The sequence below is a fragment of the Haematobia irritans genome, chromosome 5, assembly GCF_050003625.1.
Source record: "Haematobia irritans isolate KBUSLIRL chromosome 5, ASM5000362v1, whole genome shotgun sequence".
NCBI lineage: Eukaryota > Metazoa > Arthropoda > Insecta > Diptera > Muscidae > Haematobia > Haematobia irritans.
In genome coordinates, this window is record NC_134401.1 from 175,341,529 (window position 1) to 175,364,098 (window position 22,570).

Here is a 22,570-nt window from a genome sequence, read left to right on the forward strand (position 1 = left end):
AATGTTGGAAACCGCACCCAGAGAAGGAATATGATCACCTCAAACATGTTTTAAGAGCAAAATGTTATTTTTGGGTGGTGATCATGTAACATGGTTTTCGAAACCATGTTATTTTCTCGGAAATCATGTATCTGATTTCGGCAAGCAGGTTATATTTGACGAGAGAAAAACATTTTAGGGACAAGCATGTTACCTGGTCACCATACAAAAATAACATTTTGCTCTTGAAACATGTTTAAGGTGATCATATTCCTTCTCTGCGTGCGAAATATGGCTATTTGTGAAAATAAGTCCGAGTTGACTTTTCTTAATCTTCGAGTAATCAACTTCTTAACGGATAATCGACTTTTGATTTCACCAAAAACGATTCGATTATTTATGTTTATCAAAGTTAAGTAATTGTCTTAATAAACGAAAATCAACTTTTGCATTGAAACGGAAATACAACGTGAATCTTGAATTGGAATTTGAAAAAATCAACTTTTGGAATACGATTACAATGATATCTCTAGGAAGTTCAAAATATCAGCTATAATGAGCCAAATTTGAACATGTGAATACGCATATATTGCCTGATTTTGTCATAATTTTATTATATGTTAAACGACATACTTAACCTTAGCTCGGTAAAATATCAGCCCTAACGGTCAGATATTGGAACAGATTTTTGCAAATTTTCTACATCTAATAATCGCTAATATTTAAATTTGGTACAAGGTAATGCTCCGCGATATCTCTTGAAAATGGAAAATGTAAGACATACATATTTGCAAAATCCGATTAGAAGCAATGAATTTTACATAGACTTGTCATAGGGCGGAAGCAATCTTTATAAGCATTCTTTGCAATGATCTTGCATTAGTTCTTCGGTTGTATTTTAGTATTTCGGATTTAATTTGAAAAAATAAGAGAATTATTTAACAATTAAAATCTTTTCTTTACTTTTTTTTGATTTCTATCTCCATGTAAAGTCGTTTTTAACAAAAAAAAAAAACGTCTTTACATGGATTTGATTTCTATAACTTTTTGTGAAGTGAAAATAAAACCAAAAACTAAAAATGTATTTGGTTATAAAACCAAAAACTAAAAATGTATTTGGTTATAAAACCAACAACTAAAAATGTATTTGTCAATAGAACTAAATTAACTATGTTTAGTCTAATAGGGCTATACTAACGATAAAACTATATACGAGTAGTATATAAATATCACATACAATATATCTTTACACTATATTCACTTACCTTTACCATTGTGGCTGGATGTTATCGGTGATTGGTGATTTGGGTCGCCCAATGTCGGTGAGCGGGTGTCAGTTTGGTCAGTCTGAAAATTATAAAACAGAATTAGAGAAATCTCTGTATTTTGCAATTAAATGTATTTTTTTATACGCTGTAGCTTTAGCTAATATGCTAACTATTCTTAAACTCCATAATTTGGCTTATTTGGAATGCAGAACGTGAAAATCGATTTCGGGTCCATAATTACATTTCAACGATTAATTCATTTCTCTTTGTCACATTGTGTACAAAAAAAATTTCATTTTATTTTGTTGGATTGTGGATGACGATATTTCTCGAATTTATTAATCTACACAAATCAATCTTTATTATTATCCCCGAATTTTTAAAATACACGGAAATTAAATAAATAATTAATATAAACTCATAGCCTAAATATGCATATACGCATATATTTATATTATGGCACCATTCCCAATGGTTCAAATATATAAAAGCCAACATAAAGATATAAATGGTTGCGAAAAAAGAACAAGACCCATTGTCACAATTCAGAGATTGTAATGGGTCTTTGCGGCTGCCATGAGTCATTGAGTGCAGCGGGCTTACATTCCATCCATATCGTATTTGTGCGATTTTTTTTGAAATAGTTGCCGTGTGCTATTGTTGTCCTGTCCGGTTAATGAGTGGCATGGCGAAATAATTTATTTCTTTTTTTGTGATTCAACACATTTACAATGAACAAAAGGTGTTGGACGTGTGGGAGCATGTCCTATAGAGCGAAATAGGTCAAGAATAATTTGCTTAAGTTCCTGAAAGTGACAGTCTCGATTTGTTTCGAATGATGAAAATAATAATTTGCATTTGTGGTATTTTGATGCTTTTGTAGGGTCAGCAAGGAAAACATTTTCATTGTTGAGTCAGCAAAAAAGGAGATGGGGAGTCCGATGGTTTACGTTTAAATTCCGAATTCCACTTGCTTATAAATTATTTATTTAATTTTTGTTGTTATATAACCAAGCCTATAAGCTAAAAACAGGCCGGTCGCAAAAATACTAGAAGACAAAAAATAATTTTATATGTATAAATAATATAAATATTAAAAAACTTGGTAATAATAAAATTTAGCAAAAATAATTGGACAAGCTATATTAAAATCAATTTTTCAATAAAAATGACATGAAATTACTTTAACGATTTTGAACAACTATTAACAACTACTAAAAATAATGGGTACATTACATTCATAATAGAATATATATATCATGTATCAAATTACTCAATAATAATATAATAATTGAGAAGGAAATAGATAGAATCGAAGAAATTAAAGTGTGTTTTTACGGCTGGAGCTACCTAAAAATTCACCACTTTAGTTATTATATGAATGTGAGAATTTTTTAACGAAACAGTATTCATACCGTGGTGGGATGGTAGTATACCCGCCATGCATATAAAGGATCAGGGGTTCAATCCCAGTTTAGACCAAACACCAAAAAGTTTTTCAATATTGGATTATCCCCTCTGAGTAATGCTGGTGACATTTCTGAGAGTTTCAAATCTACTTCCTTGCAATGGTTTCACCATACGGACTCTGCCATTGTAATTGAGATAAGTATAGAATCAGAATGGACTGCTTAATAAGCTTAAAATAAAGGGCTGCCGCTAGACCTAACCTAATATTTGAAGAAAAAAGTTTTTCTGAATACAACTGGATTATTATGTTAGTATATTCATACGAGTATATAGGATGTACAATTCATCATCATCATAGATCTCTATCAATATACTATACCACATACAAATAAGTAATGTTTTTATCTTGTTCGTACTCGAATGCCCATATAATATGGATGATCACATTTTTATGGTAAGCATATAATGTTTTCAACGAACAATGAACATAATGCTCAATAAAAATCAAATAATCGAAATCCGTTTTTTTTTCAATATTCAGAAAATGGTTACTGTCGAAAATGATATGAGCTTTCATATTTCAGGGAAATTTTACAATTATAAATTAAAGAGTACACCCAGAAAAAAGTGACCCCTTCTTTAAGTTAAAATGAACTCATTGTGAAGAAAGTTGAACTTCGTATAGCGGCAAAGACATTTTTATTTGTTTGAACGATGTGATTTTCGTAGAAATTAGGAATAATGCATTCCATATATTAGTTAACATTTTCCTATATTTATATACCACTATACTACAGAATGAAAAAATTTAACTAATTTGAATTCATATATGGAATGATTTTATTGAAATTTTTTCATTCATTTCGACAAATCTTACACATTTGTGGTAAAACTTTTACTTTAGAACTGCTTACCTTCGTTTTTAAATACAATTTTATTTATTTCTATAAGCAATTTTATCTTCAATAAAAGACATGTTTTATTAATATATTGAATATATTTATTAAGAATCAACAGCATCGAATCTCTTTGAAATATTAGTTTATTATTCCACTATTTCCAATTTCCGTGTGATATTATCAACTGTAAAACGCACTTTTTCTTCTTCTTGTACTTTTCACTTTTAATAAGTTGCTGCCTAACGATTTTGTCCTCCTTTTACAATTTCAATACCTACAAATATAAAAAATCATAAAACATTTTTGTTGCAAAAGGTTAGCGTCACTGAATATTACCTGATAATTGAAGATTCCAAAATGAAGACAAATGAAAGGGTTGTTATTCTGCTGGTGTTTTCTTTCTTTATACACTATCACGAACATTGATACATTTATTTAAAAAAACGAAAATTTTTCTCACTAATTTAAAATAACAAATATTTTATATATTTTATTTGTTATTTATTATATTATTTTACCATATTATTTTTTAACAATCTCTCCGTATACCAAAACAACGCGATTCCAACTAAAAAAACAACCGACGCGCAAATATATCGATTACACCCACGCGCAAACACATCGATTACGATTACAGGTATCGATTACAGGTAGACAATAGAAATTTAGGAAAATTTCCTATAACAAGTGTGTTTCCTTAAGTTTTGAAAGGATTGCATACTTCTTAGTACGAATGAACTAAAATATTTTTCTATGCCAAGTGTTGTTCGTATGTATGAAAAACTTTCTATTATAAAGGAAGTCGATTATCATTTTATAAGAAATTTTACTAATTTTGAGGAAACTTGGTTTTAGTTCGTTTTTTGTTTATTTTTACGAATGCTTTGTTATCGGTGAATAAAATTTTCTTTTTCAGTAGTAAATTCTTATACCCAGCGAAGAAAATAGTATGAGTAAAATTCCATGCCTTATTCTAGTTAATGAACTATTCCTAACTGCTTACAGTTTAGGATTTTTTTACTGAAACGAGTAAATTTTATTATTTTTCACAAAAATTTACCTTAATGGAAATAAAATGGATAAACTATATTGATGAAAATTTTTTCCTTTAGTTTCGAAGACACTTTTTTCTGGGTGTAGATAAATAGGGACAATTTTTATCCCTAGAACGCTAAACTTACAGTATGTTGTGCAGAAGATAGCCATACGCCTGTGGGACGTATCGTGGTTATCTTCATGGTGAGAATAACAGGTTGGGTGATAAGTCCCCGGTCTGACACATAGATGGCGTCGATAGTATTAAATGCATATTATTTTTATATAGTACCAACCTTCAAATGATTCGTGTCAAAATTTGACGTCTGTAAGTCAATTAGTTTGTGAGAAAGAGCGGCTTTTGTGAAGCAACTTTTGTTATTGTGAAAAAAATGGAAAAAAGGAATTTCGAGTTTTGATGAAATACTGTTTTCTGAAGGGAAAAAATACGATGGAAGCAAAAACTTGGCTTGATAATGAGTTTCCGGACTCCCAGGGAAATCAACAATAATTGATTGGTATGCAAAATTCAAGCGTGGTGAAATGAGCACGGAGGACGGTGAAAGCAGTGGACGCCCGAAAGAGGTGGTTGCCGACGAAAACATCAAAAAAATCCACAAAATGATTTTGAATGACCGTAAAATGAAGTTGATCGAGATAGCAGAGGCCTTAAAGATATTAAAGAACGTGTTGGTCATATCATTCATCAATATTTGGATATTCGGAAGCTCTGTGCAAAATGGGTGCCGCGCGAGCTCACATTTGACCAAAAACAACAACGTGTTGATGATTCTGAGCGGTGTTTGCAGCTGTTAACTCGTAATACACCCGAGTTTTTCCGTCGATATTTATGTGACAATGGATGAAACATGGCTCCATCACTACACTCCTGAGTCCAATCGACAGTCGGCTGAGTAGACAGCGACCGGTGAACCGTCTCCGAAGCGTGGAAAGACTCAAAACTTCGCTGGCAAAGTAATGGCCTCTGTTTTTTGGGATGCGCATTGAATAATTTTTATTAATTATCTTGAGAAGGGAAAAACCATCAACAGTGACTATTATATGGCGTTATTGGAGCGTTTGAAGGTCGAAATCGCGGCAAAGTGTTGTTCCACCAGAAGCAGAAAAAAGTGGTGTTGCAACAAGACAACGCACCGTGCCACAAGTCATTGAGAACGATGGCAAAAATTCATGAATTAGGCTTCGAATTGCTTCCCCACCCACCGTATTCTCCAGATCTGGCCCCCAGCGACTTTTTCTTGTTCTCAGACCTCAAAAGGATGCTCGCAAGGAAAAAATTTGTCTGCAATGAAAAGGTGATCGCCGAAACTGAGGCCTATTTTGAGGTAAAACCGAAGGAGTACTACCAAAATGGTATCAAAACATTAGAAGGTCGTTATAATCGTTGTATCGCTCTTGAAGGGAACTATGTTGAATAATAAAAACGAATTTTGACGAAAAAATGTGTTTTTCTTTGTTAGACCGGGGACTTATCAGCCAATCTGTTAATTATGAAAACATTTTCGTAAAATGTTTGTACTTACATAGATTCTTTTTATAAATCCTTATCATTTAAATAAGTTTTTGATAGACTTTTATTTATTGTGTAACAAAAAAAAAATACATTTTCAGTATTAAGTATTCGGAAAGAGGGCAAAAATTTTACATCTCTCAGACGTAAATTAGTGATTTAGTTATGATTTAAGTGTAAGATAATCATGGTGCATATTGTTGTTCTAATAGGTTGCAAATTTGTTCTAAAAGGTTAGGTTAGGTATAGTGGCAGCCCGATATTTAAGGCTCACATAGACTATTCAGTCCATTGTGATACCACAGTGGTTGTTCTAATGTTTATGAGTCTTCTGGGTCCATGGCGGTAGTGCTTGAAATAGTATTGCAATTTTTTTTTTTTAATTTTCAAGATTAAAACCAAGCACTTGACCAGCTAGTCTTTGTTATTTTTAAAGAAAAACCTGCAAGTTTGTTTTTTTTTTTAATATTGTGGCTAATTTCGATTTATTTATCTCTTAAGATATATCAAGACATTTTGTAAATTTTGATAGTATTCTTCTCATTTGCATTTATTTATATGCTTGTAGAGTTCTTGGGGGCGTATTGTCCTCCATGAAAATAGTAAGTATACGACACCAGTAACATGTTGTTAAAAATAAAACTAAGAACTACATTATAACAGAAAACCAATTATCAATCGCGTCCGAAGAAAACTCTTTATGGTTAAAAAAAGGTGATGATTAAATAAATGTTAGATAGTAGAAATGGAGTGATGAAGCTGCACTGTTTCTGAGCCATAAATATTATTGTTATATGTAAATATTATTTCTGATTCTGAATGATATGCATTAATTTTGTCTTTACAGAGTGTACATTTTTAAAATGCTCCCAGAAATCTAAAAAATTGTATCATTTTAATGGATAAAAAATAATTCAAAGGAGCAAACAAGGTGAACGTAAATATAACATCACAGAAAACAAATTCCGTAGTTAAACTAAAGCTAAATTTAACTTATTTTTATGGCCAAAAAAAAAATATATGTCTCTAGTTAAGTTTTATTATTTTTTTTCGATATTTTCCACAGACCAATGAATTTTTCCTTTATTAAGAATGTCTCAAACATTTTATGATCTATATGACCATACACATAAGTTCAATATGAACTAAAGAAAAAATGTTTGTACGATTCCCAAAAATAGTAGGAATAAATTACTGTATGGTTAAAATGGTCATGATTTGGCGCCACTGATTTTCTTCTTTACTTTTAGTTAATTTTTCTTATATGAAAATCTCAAAATATGGAGTAAAATTTCCTATAAAAAAGATATTTTTTCTCGGTAAATATTCTCGTGTATCTTTATATCTGTGCAATATATTTCTTTGGTATAAAAGAGGAACAAAAACATTGTTTTGACTTCTCTTAAATGACGTCATTCGCTTATCATCAAAATATTGGTAAATGAAAATCGGGAGCTATGGTCGTTTCTCTAAAATTCCATATGATATGAAAAAAATATTTTTTTAATGTATTGCACAGATTTATATCATAAATATTTGCCAGTAATCAGAAGGTTTTCATCAAGTGCACGATTCATATCACATTAACCATTAAGATATTGAAAACAAACAAATATTCTATTGATAAGATCCACTATGTGTTTTAAGTAAAATTGTTGAGATATATACCCAGTAGAACAATTGAGTAAGTATTCTCAAATAATGATGGATAGAGAGGAGTGATAGACATTTAATGGTTGCACCGGCAGTAAAGAATTAGTAGGATATATTATCCAACCTTTGAAGGATTAAATCCAATCTTGCCGGATTAAATCCAATCTTTTGTTCCTCTAATAAAAATAAGAAGTATAACGATTTAGAAAAACTAAATAACATAGAAAAGCCGGGAAATTATTGGCCGTCCTATTACACAAGGGAACAATGGTTCCCTTGATTAAGAACTGAATATCGCTTTTAAGGTTATTTGAGACGTTGAATCCAAATCTGCACTTGCTTTTTTATATCAGCTCGATTTTTCGAGATATAAGCACGGCTTATACAGAATATTGTTTGAGAGTTTCGGATTTTTTTAATTTAATATGGTGAACCGTTTCAAGTTATTCCAATATAACATATGTAGCGGAAGTGCGATAATTTTCAACATAACGGCATATCTCGAAAAGTCGAGCTGATAGAAAAAAACCAAGTGCGTATTTGGTTTCAGCGTCCCAAATAATTCCTAATCAACAGAACCATAAAAAAATTAACTTATTACATACAAACACTTACACTTCAATTCAGTAAATCGTGAACAAAATCAAAAGTTGTGCACCGATTGTAATGAAATAAAGTTCATTTTATTCGAAATATTTTTAACTAACTATGAAAAAACTGTGATTTTGTCCCATTTTTATTTTTAAGAACAACGACAATTTTTACAGAAAATTGGAAAACAATGTAAGCACGGCTTAAAGAAAATATTGTTTAGGATTTTTTTTAAGTTAATATGGTGAACAAGCGGAAGTCCCTTAATTTTGAACATAACGGTATATCTTTAAAAGTCGAGCTGATAGAAGAAAAAAAAAACAAGTGCAGATTTGGATTCAGCGAACTTAAATTACTAAAAATTTGCAACAAATTTCAAATCAACACAAAAAAAGTTCAATTTTGTTCCCCTGTGTTATCTAATCTCCTGGTATCAGGTGAAATTTTGAAATGACTTGGATAATACTTTGAATATTGTATTTGTAAGGCGCCCAAAAATATGTTGCCTAATCATCTTTACGTGGAGAATGTGACTTGGATGAAATCGGGTTATTTACCTATTTCAAAATAATGTGTCTGACATCATCAGTAATAGTCAATCTTTAGATATAGCGCCCTATGAACATATATCTCGGTCGAACTTCGGTCCCAAATCAAGTAAATTTACACTTTAGGGCTCACTTGCGAAAGACACATTCTGGGACAACTTAGTAGGACTACCCCATAGGCAGGTCCTCATGAACCAGTCTAAGCATCCGAATTGCACAAGAAAGGAAACACTTTTGATACCAGTCTTGTGATAGGGCAGTTAGTGGTAATTTGCACCAATTTTCCCGTAGGGATGCTACAAAGAACTGAACATGCATATGTCAGCCCTCTCATCTCAAATATATAGGATATCACATTATTTCTGCACGCACAGAAAAACCATGTTTGGACATGGTTGCCGCATCTATTTAATGCTTATCTAGAGCATGTAATTGCCGCGAAAACCATGTATTTTGTCTTTGTAAAAATAGCTTTCGAGCGGAGAAAAATGTATGGTGGCAATAAGCATTTGAATGGTTATCAAATACCGCAAACATGTTCTATCATTTAAATGATAGAATTTGAGACTATTAAATGGTTGGGAAAATCATGTACCTGACCATTCAATTTTTTTAACTTTTTTACAGGGAAAAAAGTATTTTTATAGGTTACATTTTTTTCGTGACCATTTAATTTTTTAACTTTTTTGCAGCGAAAAGAATTTTATAAAAACATTGAGCAGGTACACACGATTTTCATTTTGCGCGTCAGTCGTGTGTTGATTGTTTCTTGGAATGGACGGAGAATACGGATTTACTGTGTTTTGTGTTAATTTATTTATTCATAAGTGGCACGTGGTTTTATGTGAACACAAAAAAGGAAAGTGTAATTGAAAAATATACCTGTTTTTTGTTCTGCATTTTGCTATATGGATCATTTATTTTTATTTGCAGTTACATGATGTCTGCGTTTGTACATTTGATGGGCACACGATGTAAATATGGAATGATTACTTATTGTTGAAATTGAAATAAAATAGTGTGTGTAAAAATATGTGATGTTTGACATTATAAATACAAACAAACAATGAATTAGTTTATAAATAAATAAAAACAAATAAATAAAGTTAATTTTGTGTTTTCTTTTCTCAAGTGGCGTCCTTTTTTCGACGATGAAAAAAGTTTTTTCATAAAGATCAAAACATTTTAGGTTGTGACCATGTTCTTTTAACTAGAAGAAAAACATTTTGAATGAATACCATAACATTTTAAATCGTGACCATTGTCTTTTCATCCAAACAAAATTCTTTTTATCAATATAATAACATTTTAGATGAGGACAATTATATTTTTCTTAGAACCATGTTCACTGATCCAACATGGTTGCAGGTTAAAATGTTACATGGTTGCCGCAAAAATAGCTCCTATCATATTATTTTGCTCTTCGAATATGATTGTGACAATCATGTTTCTTCTCTGCGTGTGGCTTTTCAAAACTTATTTCTGCGCCTGGGCGTTCAAACAGTTGTACACATGTGTATGGGCCGAGAGTCATCGATTGATTTAGGGCAATTTTATGGCATCATAACTATCAACAACTCAGTTTTACGTGAAGTTTTAAAGGCCAAACAACAAACGGGACAGTAGCGCCCCACCCACCCGGCATACAATGCATACCTATAATATATTTGTGGTGTTATTTAGTGCAATAATAGTTTGGGTGATGCTATGCACTTCGAACGGTATGTTATTGATACAATGAGCACAGTTTAGTCTTCTGTGTGTATTTGTAAATTCGTGAAATATTATCATTGTGTGAAAAAACGCACACACATTTCTCTCTATACGATATGCTTGTTGGTTTACAAAATGTGTATTTCAAGTGATGACGTTCAACATTCTGTTGTTGAGTAGGTGGCGACGGTTTGGGATGGGTGCGTAAAATTTGACAATGTCCCCAGAAAATGATCATTTAACATAAAAAGGCCAAAATCAAAAGGCAAAACACAAAAAGAACAAACCAGTATATAGATCAGTATGTTAGAAAAGAAAAGTGATTTTATTTAGCAATTCATGAGAAGAGTCATCTACATTTTAGAGGAACTTACGATTTCGATGAAACTAAATTATCATTTCACCCTAAACCGACTTGTGGCAATTTCAATCAAACAAAATTCAGCGGAACAGTTCACACAAATTCCAATAAACTGATTTTGGCTATCTAAACACACTCAGAGTAAATTAAATCACATTGTTCTCATGGTATGCATCCATAGGAAACTTGTTTCCATAGAGTGTTAACTATTGTTGGAAAACAAGAGTCCATTATTAAAGTTCATTCACATGTCATTTACATTGTTAAATGATGTAAAATTGTCCGAGGCTAACACATTGTCTTTACAATGAGGTATACTTAATACACAGGAAAAAAAAAACAATATTTAAATAGATAATCAATTATTTTTATTAACCTTTTTAGTATTAATAACTGTAACAACTTTTTAGTTTTATATATAGGATTATATTATAGAGCATTCATATTAAATTATTATGAAAATAATTGATTAACTGTCGTTTATTGTCTCTTTGCCAAAGTATATTTTAATCATCACATTACTGTTAAAATTTTAGCTTAAAACAAACAACAATACGCAGAAAATAACACTTCCACGAAGCCTCGTGACCATGTCTCTCAAACTTGGCGAAATAATTTTTACTATAGGTCTCTTGCGATAGCAAACCTATTTTGATTTTTATAGAATACAAAATGGAGACTAACGTTGGCACCCGTTTGTTTCAGTGTAACCCCATCCTAGAGTGCGAAAGTGTGTGTCTCACCGCAAGGGGGCATTTGGAATTGTGCATCGAAGGGAGTAATGTCGAAGGGCTATGGTGGACATGAAAGTGTTCAACCACATCCCCATCAATATATGCATGAATGTGCACATGTAGTTTCTTGTGTACATTCATGCTTGCTTGTAATAAATGGACAAAGTACTCGTCCTCGGTTTATTTGTGTTGTAAACAAACAAAGGATTTATAGCATGTAGAGAGGCAGTAGCGCGTGATTATTTATTACGCAGAGAAAAAAATATGTTGACTTGCTTGAAGCATTTAATGATCACAAAGAGCAACTATAAGTATAGATGTTTGTGAAGAGAGTTTTTTTACGCGAGAAAATATACCGCCCATAAAATAGGATTCCACCGTAAAAGATTATCAATATTTATTAAAAAAATGTAACTAAAATACTTTACTAATTGCAACACTATACAAAGAAGTTAATACTTTTTGTTAAGTTGAAGAAAATTTATAAATTTTTTTCTGTTGTTTAAGAAAATCTCATGCTGAATTGGAATTAAAAGGTCTTTAATGCTATACGAAGTTTAAGAAAGGCACAATTTAAGCAAAGTAAATTCTCATTTTAGAAACTTATAAACACAAACAAAGCCCTTTTTTGGAATTTAGTAAAATTATGTACTTCATTTGTATAAAACCCTTTTTCTCAGTTGTAGTTCATGTCAAAACTAATTAAAACAAGGAAATTCTTGTTGAATTTGGCCAAATTGAATTAAGATCAATTAAGATTCTGACATATTTTGAGACATGGACATGTTTACCACAATCGTTTTGTTCGCAAAGAAACAAGAAAGTGTTTTAGTTTTTTATCACTTTTTCTTAGCATTCTGGTAGAGCTATAAGAAAGATGAGGTTATCATCTGATCTGTTTTTGATAAAATTTCATTGTAGGTGACGACTGCTTGATGGTTGATCCCATATTCATATAAACATTTACCAAAATACTCAATACCGTGGCAGCTGATAAAAAAATTTTCCAAACTATTTTCGCGTCCCCATGTTTTTAACAGATTATTTTCTTTATTTTTACTAAGAAATGTATTACAATAAGTCGACTTATATTTTGAAGAGTACGTCCTACGGAAACAAATTTCTTGTTAGTATTGGAAAAAGGTACACGCACAGAAAAACCATGTTTGGACATGGTTGCCGCATCCATTTAATGCTTATTTAGAGTATGTAATTGTCGCGAAAACCATGTATTTTGTCTTTGTAAAAATATCTTTCGAGCGGAGAAAAATATATGTTGGCAATAAGAATTTAAATGGTTCTCAAATGCCGCAAACATGTTCTATTATTTAAATGATAGAATTTGAGACCATTATATGGTCAGGAAAATCATGTACCTGACCATTCAATTTTTTTACTTTTTTGCAGAGAAAAAAGTATTTTTATAGTTTACGTACAGACATGTCTACAACCATTACATGGCCATAAAGACCATGTACATTGTTTTCGTGACCATTTATTTTTTTAATTTTTTTGCAGCGACAAGAATTTTATAAAAACATTGAGCAGGTACACACGATTTTCATTTTGCGCGTCAGTCGTGTGTTGATTGTTTCTCGGAATGGACAGAGAATACGGAATTATTGTGTTTTGTGTTAATTTATTTATTCAGAAATGGCACGTGGTTTTATGTGAATACAAAAAAGGAAAGTGTAATTGAAAAAAATGTACATGGTTTTTGTTCTGCATTTTGATATATGGTATAATTTATTTTTATTTGCAGTTACATGATGTCTGCGTTTGTACATTTGATGAGCACGAAGTAAATATGGAATGATTACTTATTGTTGAAATTGAACCAAACTAGAGTGTGTAAAAATATGTGATGTTTGCTTGCACGACATTATAAATACAAATAAACAATGATTTCATGTATAAATAAATAAAAACCAATAAATAAAGTTAATTTTGTGTTTTCTTTTCTCAAGTGGCGTCCTTTTTTCGACGGCGATAAACGTTTTTTCATAAGATCAAAACATTTTAGGTGGTGACCATGTTCTTTTAACTGGAAGAAAACCATTTTTGACGAATACCATAACATTTTAGATCGTGACCATTGTCTTTTGATTCAAACAAAATTCTTTTTATCAATATAATAACATTTTAGATGAGGACAATTTTATTTTTCTTAGAACCATGTTCACTGAGCCAACATGGTTGCAGGTGAAAATGTTAAATGGTCGCCGCAAAAATAGCTCCTATCATATTATTTTGCTCTTCGAATATGATTGTGACAATCATGTTTCTTCTCTGCGTGTAAATAAACCAACAAAGAAACTTCATTTTACAACGCATTGGTAATAAAACAGTGGTATAATAAAGATAACATAAACAATAACAAAACATGTCCCATTACTATATTTTTCTTCAATTTCAAAGAATCAAAAAGAGATTATGATAATATATTTTTCTTAATGTAAGAATTCTGCGGTGTAAAAACCATTGGAATATTCAATATTTTGTCATATGTTTGCGTGTATAAGGTCTATTATACGATAAACATTTAACTAGACGATAGAGGTGTGCACGTGACACGAAATTGTCGTGACTCACGAAAATTTTCGTGATTAGTGCGTGAATCGTGAGTCACGCTCATGACAACAACGTGTGTGTGCGTGAGCGTGAATAACAAACCGAAATGTCGTGCGTGAGTGTGAGTCACGAAAATAACATCTTCGTGAGTGTGCGTGAGTAACGAATTACACTCACGAAAATATTCCTGATCACCAACATAAAACGCTTAAGAGTTAAATTCAATTACAATTTTAGTGACACCTGAGATGTTAAGAGTTTAATAACACTCTCGATTTTAATAATGCTCATGTTTTCAGACACTTCGATAAGGTAAATTAATCATAAAATTATTCGTGAGTCACGACATTTTTCGTGAGTCACGGTATTTTTCGTGAGTCACGACGTTTTCGTGCGTGAGTGTGCATGAGTCCTACCAAAAAATATCGTGCGTGAGTAAACTATTACTCACGTGCACACCTCTACTAGACGATCTTCTCAAGGGCGAATCACGCTTCCGGTTCGCCATCTAATCAGGCAATGACCAATTCGAACGAGAAACTCGTTAAATTAGGTGTGAAGTAACCATTATGACTGATGATCTTAATATCTTTATTTGTCCCTTGTATTTAGCTGTATTTGACAATTTCAAATACAGTTTCAAGAGAAGCATTCTGCTTACAATCTGCTTTTTTACTTTGTCTGTCGGGTTGAAAAAAACAAACTTTTATTTATTGTGAAAAAGTCATAATTCCAATTCTACTTGTGTGTGTTGGTCTTTAGGACTTGCTAAGGCAACAAACTTTACTGTGAATGTATTCCTAGTTCAGTCATTTTCACAGAACAGGTTTCATATATCCATACGTGTCAAAAAAAATCTTATTAAATTAAGTGGTCGTTTGTTTGGTTTGTTCTTGTTGTTGATTTGCTAATGTGCATTTTTCTTTCAGCTTTGTTCTGTTACACCTGCAGCTATACCTGGGGAAGTCCGGATGACTCATGCATTCTTCGACCGAAATCTCAAACCAATTGCACTAAGAAATATTGCACCATAGTGCGCCAGGAATTAGTGGTATGTATTCATATTTATGAAAGAGCTAAACATGTATTCCTGGTAATAGATAAATGTATTTTTTCTATCTATATTTCTAATAGCGTGAGAATGGAAAAGTTGCAACATTCCTGCGTGGTTGTGAAGACAAATTAGATGTAAATATTGAAAGGAATTTACTTGGGTTGTAGTTGAATATACACGTATTTCTAGGAATATAACTCTGTGGTCATCGATTCAACGTATAAAACCTATTACCGTTCTTGCATTTCGGACTTATGCAACGATTCTGATGGCAAACAGCCAATTTCGAGTGCTGATCCTAATGTTGGCGCTGCCTCCAACATGATTATTAAGGGGAAACCTAGGAAATCATAAACAACATGATTGTCAACATGATAAGAGATCTGAATAGTTTAATACAATATTTTAGACTATGTTATATAACGTAACAAACCAAAAATTATAAGTTTCAAATTACTATCCTTTGATATTACTTTATAAATAAATAAACTTTGGAAGCCACTGTTAGGTTAGGCTATAGTGGCAGGCTGGTAAGTCCTGCTTTAACTAAAATTATAACATATAGTTTTTGTTATTGAATCTATCCATGTACCATATAATTAACAGATGGCTTAAGGTAATATTTTCCCGTTCCCCTTGTTCACCAAATCAATAAGGCTCCTTTCTTTGTTTGGACATTTTGGATTTTGTGAAGGTCAATCCAGATAGTTGGAGTCAACATCCATGCCTAGGCTAACAATAAATCTGGCTGCCACTTTAACATAACCTAACCTATCAATATGCCGAAACATTGCGATCAATAGTTTCTTCAAAGAAGAAGAGAACGAATTCAGAAGCATATTCACCGCATGCACTAAACACAATTACTCGTTCTCCTTTTGTACAAAAGATGATTTTAAGTATGTTAGTTTTAACTAACTAGTGAGCTTCGTATGTGCCAAGGAAGCGCGTATTCATAGTAAGTTCAACATTTCCCTATGGGCTAGTCATTTGTTTTAACTTTTGTTGAATTTCAGCTATTCAAAAGCAAAATATAAGCTAAATAATATGTTTATGTATTATTTATTTTATTGTTTATTTTTATGTATAGAAAAAACTCTTTTCGATTTCCGGGTAGGAGGATTTATCCACTGGGCCACTTAATTTTGTTTACTTCTGTTTTACAGCCAAGCGTATATATTTACGAACTATTGCCCAGAAATAGATTCACTTAACGGTAGTTCGATTTGACATACATCGTTAATTAGTTTATGCTAAAAATGGCAATTTCGTATCAAACCGCCCCTCGTAATAATGCACAGTAAAAGTTCTACATTGATTTGAGAAAACACGTATTCCCTACTATATCTGCTTCAGTTTATTTACGAACTGATGGGGAGCGGTTAACCATTTAGTTAAGTTCATTTTATTTCCATTAAGTTAATTTTGTTTGCCAATATTTAAATTTAACTAACTGTGATAAAAAGTCTGGATCTAATCAATATTATAGATTTTACTCGTTTGTTCATGTGTTGAACCTCCTTCTCACTAAAATAATATCGCTGTCCTTTTGTTAGTTTTAAACCCAATAGTAAATTTTCCATTAACTTTAGTTGTTTCATACACTCAAAAAAAAGTGAACTCACTATTTCACTAAAGCCAATTTAACTATATTTTAGTTCATGAAATTATTATATCTGGAGAAAGTTTCATTTACTCAAATAATTTTTTGCGTACGTTAGTTAAATGAACTAAAAGACGGAAAAAAATTATACACAAATGAAGTAAAAAGTTTTACTAAATTCGTACTTCTCACAAAATAGTTCATTATTTCTTTAAATTTGTAAATTTTACCACAACAGCGTCCATCATGAACTTCGTATGTCACTAAAGAAATTCTTGCAATTTTGAACTCCAATTTTTTCCTTCAAACTACAAAATTTTCTTTAAAAAGTGAAAAAAATTATTTATGTCTAATAAATTTTCTTGAATTTGTCGAAAAATATTTACTTATTTTTGTGATATCGGCGTGATGCCAGCGCTTGTAATACTGTTTAGTTAAAAATTTCTAAAACTATTCAAAATTTTCTAAAATTAATCAAAAGTTTTCTTCCCGGTGGGTTCACTGTTTTTTCAGTGTAATGATCATATCAACACCCAGAATAGGTTGATTTTAGAAAATATAACTAATATATTTTAGTAATTGCAGCATGATAAAAATTAGTTAATAAATTTTGTCGAATTGAAGAAAAATTATTAAAAATAATATTTTTTTCTGTTGTTTAATAAAATTTCATATTTCGGAAGAAATTGGTATTAAAAATTGTTAAAATGTCTTTAACGCTATATGGAATGAAGTTTTAGACTGACAAAGATTTAAGTAAAGAAACGTATGAACTCAATTTCAGCAAACTTCAACCATTTTAGGAAAATGTGAACTATTTTCATATTTAGTAAAATTGTGTACTAAATTTGTGTAAAACTTTTCTTTCTCATTTTTAGTTCACGTCATTGAAGTAAGCAAAAAATAATTTAAATAAGAAAAATGTTCTCTCTTTTGGAAAAATTGGACCAAAATCAACTAATTTTCATGAGCTTAAACATTGGCACGTTGGGCATCTGCAGTAAACTAGATTTGTGCAACAGGTAGTAAGATTAACTGATCGTATAGTTAAATTTTTTTTGTTTCCTTCTCCAATTGGAAGCCGAGACTATTTGCTTTCATTACCAAGCGTTGTTGATACTCAATCGGCTATTTTCACATTACTCTATAGAATAAAAGCTGACTAGTATTGTTCACCATTTGATTTTGAGTCAGGCGAGAAGCAACATGTTATCGATAGTCCATAAATAATTTGAATTAACCACACCTTGACTTGTTTATCATTTTCATCCCAATCACCTGCTAAGGATCTGTTATACTGTGCCACTCACCCATAAGTGAACACAATCAATCAATTTGGTCTATTTTTGCCCTCATTTAGTCATTGATTTATTCGTATATCTGGAAGCTTACCCTTCCTACATAAATAAAGCTGAATTTCCACTACCATCCCCCGATGGAGTGAAATATCTTTGACTATCCTAACAGCTCAATGCGACCTCCTCATAATAATGAAGAGGAAAATGCAAAAAATACATCGTATCTCTCAACACAAAGAGACATCAAACGAATTTTGTACTTAATTGGGTATAAAATTAAATTAAACTTCTACACACTCACATAGACACAGGGGCATAGACATTGGCACAGATACATTATACACCCTTGAGTATCCTCAAGTAAATAAGGGCATACATTTGCCCATATCTATATACGTATATGTATGTATATGCTAGAATACCATAAATAAATATACTCATTTAGCTACATACTAGATATGTATGTATTGCAAAGTGATTGTATCAAGTATAGAAAAGGATGTATGGCCTGTGTGTGTGTGTGATGGAGAACGAACTGATGGAAGGATTCCGAATATATTGGGACTAGATAAAATAGAAAGAGCTCTCATTGTCAAAGGAATCAATTCGATTTGGAATAACGGCGACATTAACAAGCCATCCTTTGACTCCACTCACGACACTTAAGTACTCACTTCCAGCTGTCATCATCAGGGTGAACGTTAACATTTAAGTTAATGGACAAATGAATACCCTAGACCGAGTGGTCTCAGTCCCATTAGTCTGGCCGTCATTTTGCATCTTGAGCTTCTATTTGTTAAGCAATTATTTTTTAATAATATTCATTTTATTCCTCATCCCTACACTCCTTCTAAGCAAATCATCTCTGTGCTTTAGAACATCAATAAAATGCCGTTTGGTAGTATTCAACGGTATCCATTATGCGGAGCTCTTTGTTTCCATTTCAGAGTGCGGGTTTTTGTAGGTAAGTCTTATGACGGGGAATTGTTACTTGATGATGGTTATTGTGTGTAGGTACGATAGAACCAAATGGGCCTTTCATGGCAAATGAATGAATGTAATTATTCATATTGTTGCGCCACAATCCCTGTAGCTAATGGTAGGGTAGTACGTATGGTACACCTTTGTGTTGTCGAATTTGGAAAGGTTGATTTTTTTGTAAATCCGAGTTTAAGAACGAAAAAATATCACAAACATTTTTTAGATTGAATTTTTAATTGAAATTGTGAAAAATATTCAGTTAAAAATTTTAATTGTCTCAACTAATTTTTAATTGAAATTGAAATCAATCGCAAGAATTCATTACTTTTTCAATTGGATTCTTCTTAATTGTAGATGATTCATACTATCGTTTTTGTCAATGAAGACATTTTAATTAAAACTTAATTGGATTAATTAGTTTCGTATGTTTTGCCGCATATGCAATAAGTGTATTGTACCAAAGAGGTGGACTATATTAAACTGTTTAAATGCTTCGTCCAGGTTAAACCCTCATCCATGCGGTCAAAACGACCACGCTTACAGTCCTTATCCCTTTCTTGAAATTATCCATCATTTAGCCACAATAGGCTTACAGATTATGCCGGAATTAAATAAATGAAATTGATTTTCGTGGTGCAATGGTTAGCAGGCGGGTCGCCTTGAATACAAATGGTCATGGGTTCAACATCGCTATTGGATATTTGTGAAATATGTAAGAATTTGACACGCATGCAGAGCAGGAATATGATCACCTCAAACGGGTAATAAGATCATTACCTTTTCACAGCGAGCTTAGAACATGTATGTCGCAAAAATCAGATACATAATTTCCGAAGAAATAACTTGGTTGCGTCAAACATGTTACGCATTTCCCATGAATATTCATTCTCTGGGTGCGCTTGGCAAATTTGGGAGGTGCAAAAAAAAAAAGCAGAGCCAAAAGTGCAAATTTGTAGTGCAAATTTGGCTTAGAAGCAATGAATTTTACATGGGCTTGTCATAGGGCGGAAGTCATCTTTTTAAGCATTCCCTGCTTTGTTTTCGCATTAGTTCTGCTGATGTTATTCTATATAACTATTTCGGATTTCATTAAAAAAATAATAAGGAAAAACTTTAAAACAAAACTATTTTTTAATGTTTTCGACTTTTATCTCTACGTGGAGACGTTTTGAATAATACTAGCAAACATTTTCCCACATTCCACGGCTCCAGAGAAATGGATCGGTCCACTTTTCACATAGTTTTTGGCAATTACCATTTTATCCTTCGACTGTGTATAAAAGTAAAATTTAGAAAAAATAAATTTATTGCAAAAACTGCCCCATCACCCCAAAAGAAATTCTTGTGAGGTGAAAATAATGTCCATCTCTAGAAGAGCATTTTTGGATGTACATTAAATGTAATGACTTAAGGTGAGTACTAAGTTCGAGTTTAGCCGCTAAAGTGAAAACTATATCAGTAAAAAAGGCATAAAATTATACATATTTGGTGCGTATTTCATTATAACTTGATGGGGAATAGCCCAAAGGAGATGTCCTGGATAAACGAATACTCTGTTTTCTTTTAGTCCACGACTGCTTAGGGTATCCAGTGCTAAAAGAAGTCAGGCCTATTGTTAAATGAATCTACTTAAATATGGGTAATTTTACATGAAAGGGAATTTTGTATGACTAAGGCTATGGTCACACTAGGCAAATATTTGAACAAAATGAGTGTCAAACATTTTTCCAGAACCATTTTCCAAATATCTGGATACGGTTTTTGGAAAATAATCCTACCGTGATGCTATATATCCCATATGAGCTAAATATGTTTTCTGGTTTGGCTGTGGCAACGGATTAATTTTTGATTTCTGTCAAATATTTGCCCAGTGTGACCATAGCATAAGGTTAACTTGCCTTTAATAATGATGAAAAATTCTTCAAACTTAATGATCGTGTTTAAATTTTTTGACTTTTTGTAAAAACAAAAAAACAAGTATATATGGCCGTAAGTTCGGCCAGGCCGAATCTCATGTACCCTCCACAATGAATAGCGTAGAAACTTCTACGAAAGACTGTCATCCACAATCGAATTACTTGGTTTGTGGTATCTTAAATCGTTTTCTAAATTGTGAGTTAGTCCATACGTGTTATATATTAGGCAAAAAGGTATGTGTAGGTAAGTCTACAAATAATTACGAATCGATATGGACTATTGCACGGTACGTAGGGAGCCAGAATTGAAATATGGGCGTCGCTTATATGGGGGCTATATACAATTATGAACTTGATATGGACCAATTTTTGTGTGATTGGGAACCGATTTATCTGAGAGCTATATATGGACCTAGTTAGGCATGATTGTTAACGGCCATATACTAGCACAATGTACCAAATTTCAACTGACTCATATGAAATTTGCTCCTCCAAGAGGCTCCAAAACCAAATCTCGGGATCGGTTTATATGGAGGCTATATATGATTATGGACTGATATGGACTACTTTTGGCATGGTTGTTAAATATCATATACTACCACCACGTAACATATTTCAACCAGATCGGATGAATTTTTCTTCTCCAAAAGGCACCGGAGGTCAAATCTGGGGATCGGTTTATATGGGGGTTATATATGATTATGTACTGATATGAACCAATTCCTGCATGGTTGTTGGATATCATATACTAACATCACGTACCAAATTTCAACTGAATCGGATGAATTTTGCTCTTCCAAGGGGCTCCAGAGGTCAAATCTGGGGATCGGTTTATATAAGGGCTATATATAATTATGGACCGGTTTCGACCAGGGATCCGGAGCGGTCCATTTTTTTCGCTCCGCTCCGCTCCCGCTCCGGAGAAAAAAAAACCGCTCTGCTCCTCGCTCCGCTCCGAGAAAAAAAAAATCGCTCCGCTCCGCTCCTCTTCGAGAAAATTATAGTACAAACATTGTATTATTTGTTCAATTGAGTTTTATTTTATTTAAAAAAATCGGGCGGTACATATATGGGAGCTATAGCTAAATCTGAACCGATTTCGATGATTTTTTGCACATATAGTTAGTGCTATAGAAGATTGCATTTCGCCAACTTTGAGTAAGATCGGTTGATAAATAAGGGTTTTATGACCTAATTTGACAAAATCGGGCGATACATATATATGGGACCTATATCTAAATCTGAACCGATTTCGATGAAATTTTCAGACTTAAAGGGTGATACAGAAGATTATTTTGTGCTAAATTTGACGACGATCGGTTAGTAAAAAAAGTGCAACGTGACCCCATTTGTCGAAATCGGGCAATACATATATATGGGAGCTATATCTAAATTTGATCCGATTTCTTCCAAATTCAATAACGT

At 32.2% G+C, this 22,570-nt stretch overlaps 2 protein-coding genes across 5 annotated transcripts in view; one reads left to right on the forward strand and one right to left on the reverse strand.

Moving 5' to 3' along the window:
• Positions 1-15,899, forward strand: part of LOC142237805 (uncharacterized) — a 51,102-nt gene extending 35,203 nt beyond the window's left edge. The window contains exons 1-4 of one of the 2 annotated variants that reach the window (XM_075309228.1): positions 10,503-10,635; positions 15,223-15,344; positions 15,428-15,481; positions 15,537-15,899. In XM_075309228.1, coding sequence (XP_075165343.1) covers positions 10,563-10,635; positions 15,223-15,344; positions 15,428-15,481; positions 15,537-15,701 — 414 coding nt within the window. In that variant the 5' untranslated portion in view covers positions 10,503-10,562 and the 3' untranslated portion in view covers positions 15,702-15,899. Of the gene's footprint in view, positions 1-10,502; positions 10,636-15,222; positions 15,345-15,427; positions 15,482-15,536 lie in introns of those variants that run through there. The other variant, XM_075309227.1, reaches the window with a different exon arrangement.
• Rgk1 (Rad, Gem/Kir family member 1) overlaps positions 1-22,570 on the reverse strand; it is a 51,443-nt gene that overhangs the window by 21,212 nt on the left and 7,661 nt on the right. For all 3 annotated transcript variants that reach the window (XM_075309224.1, XM_075309222.1, XM_075309223.1), the window contains exon 3: positions 1,245-1,326. The gene's annotated coding sequence lies outside the window, so the exon portion shown is untranslated. The remainder of the gene's footprint in view (positions 1-1,244; positions 1,327-22,570) is intronic.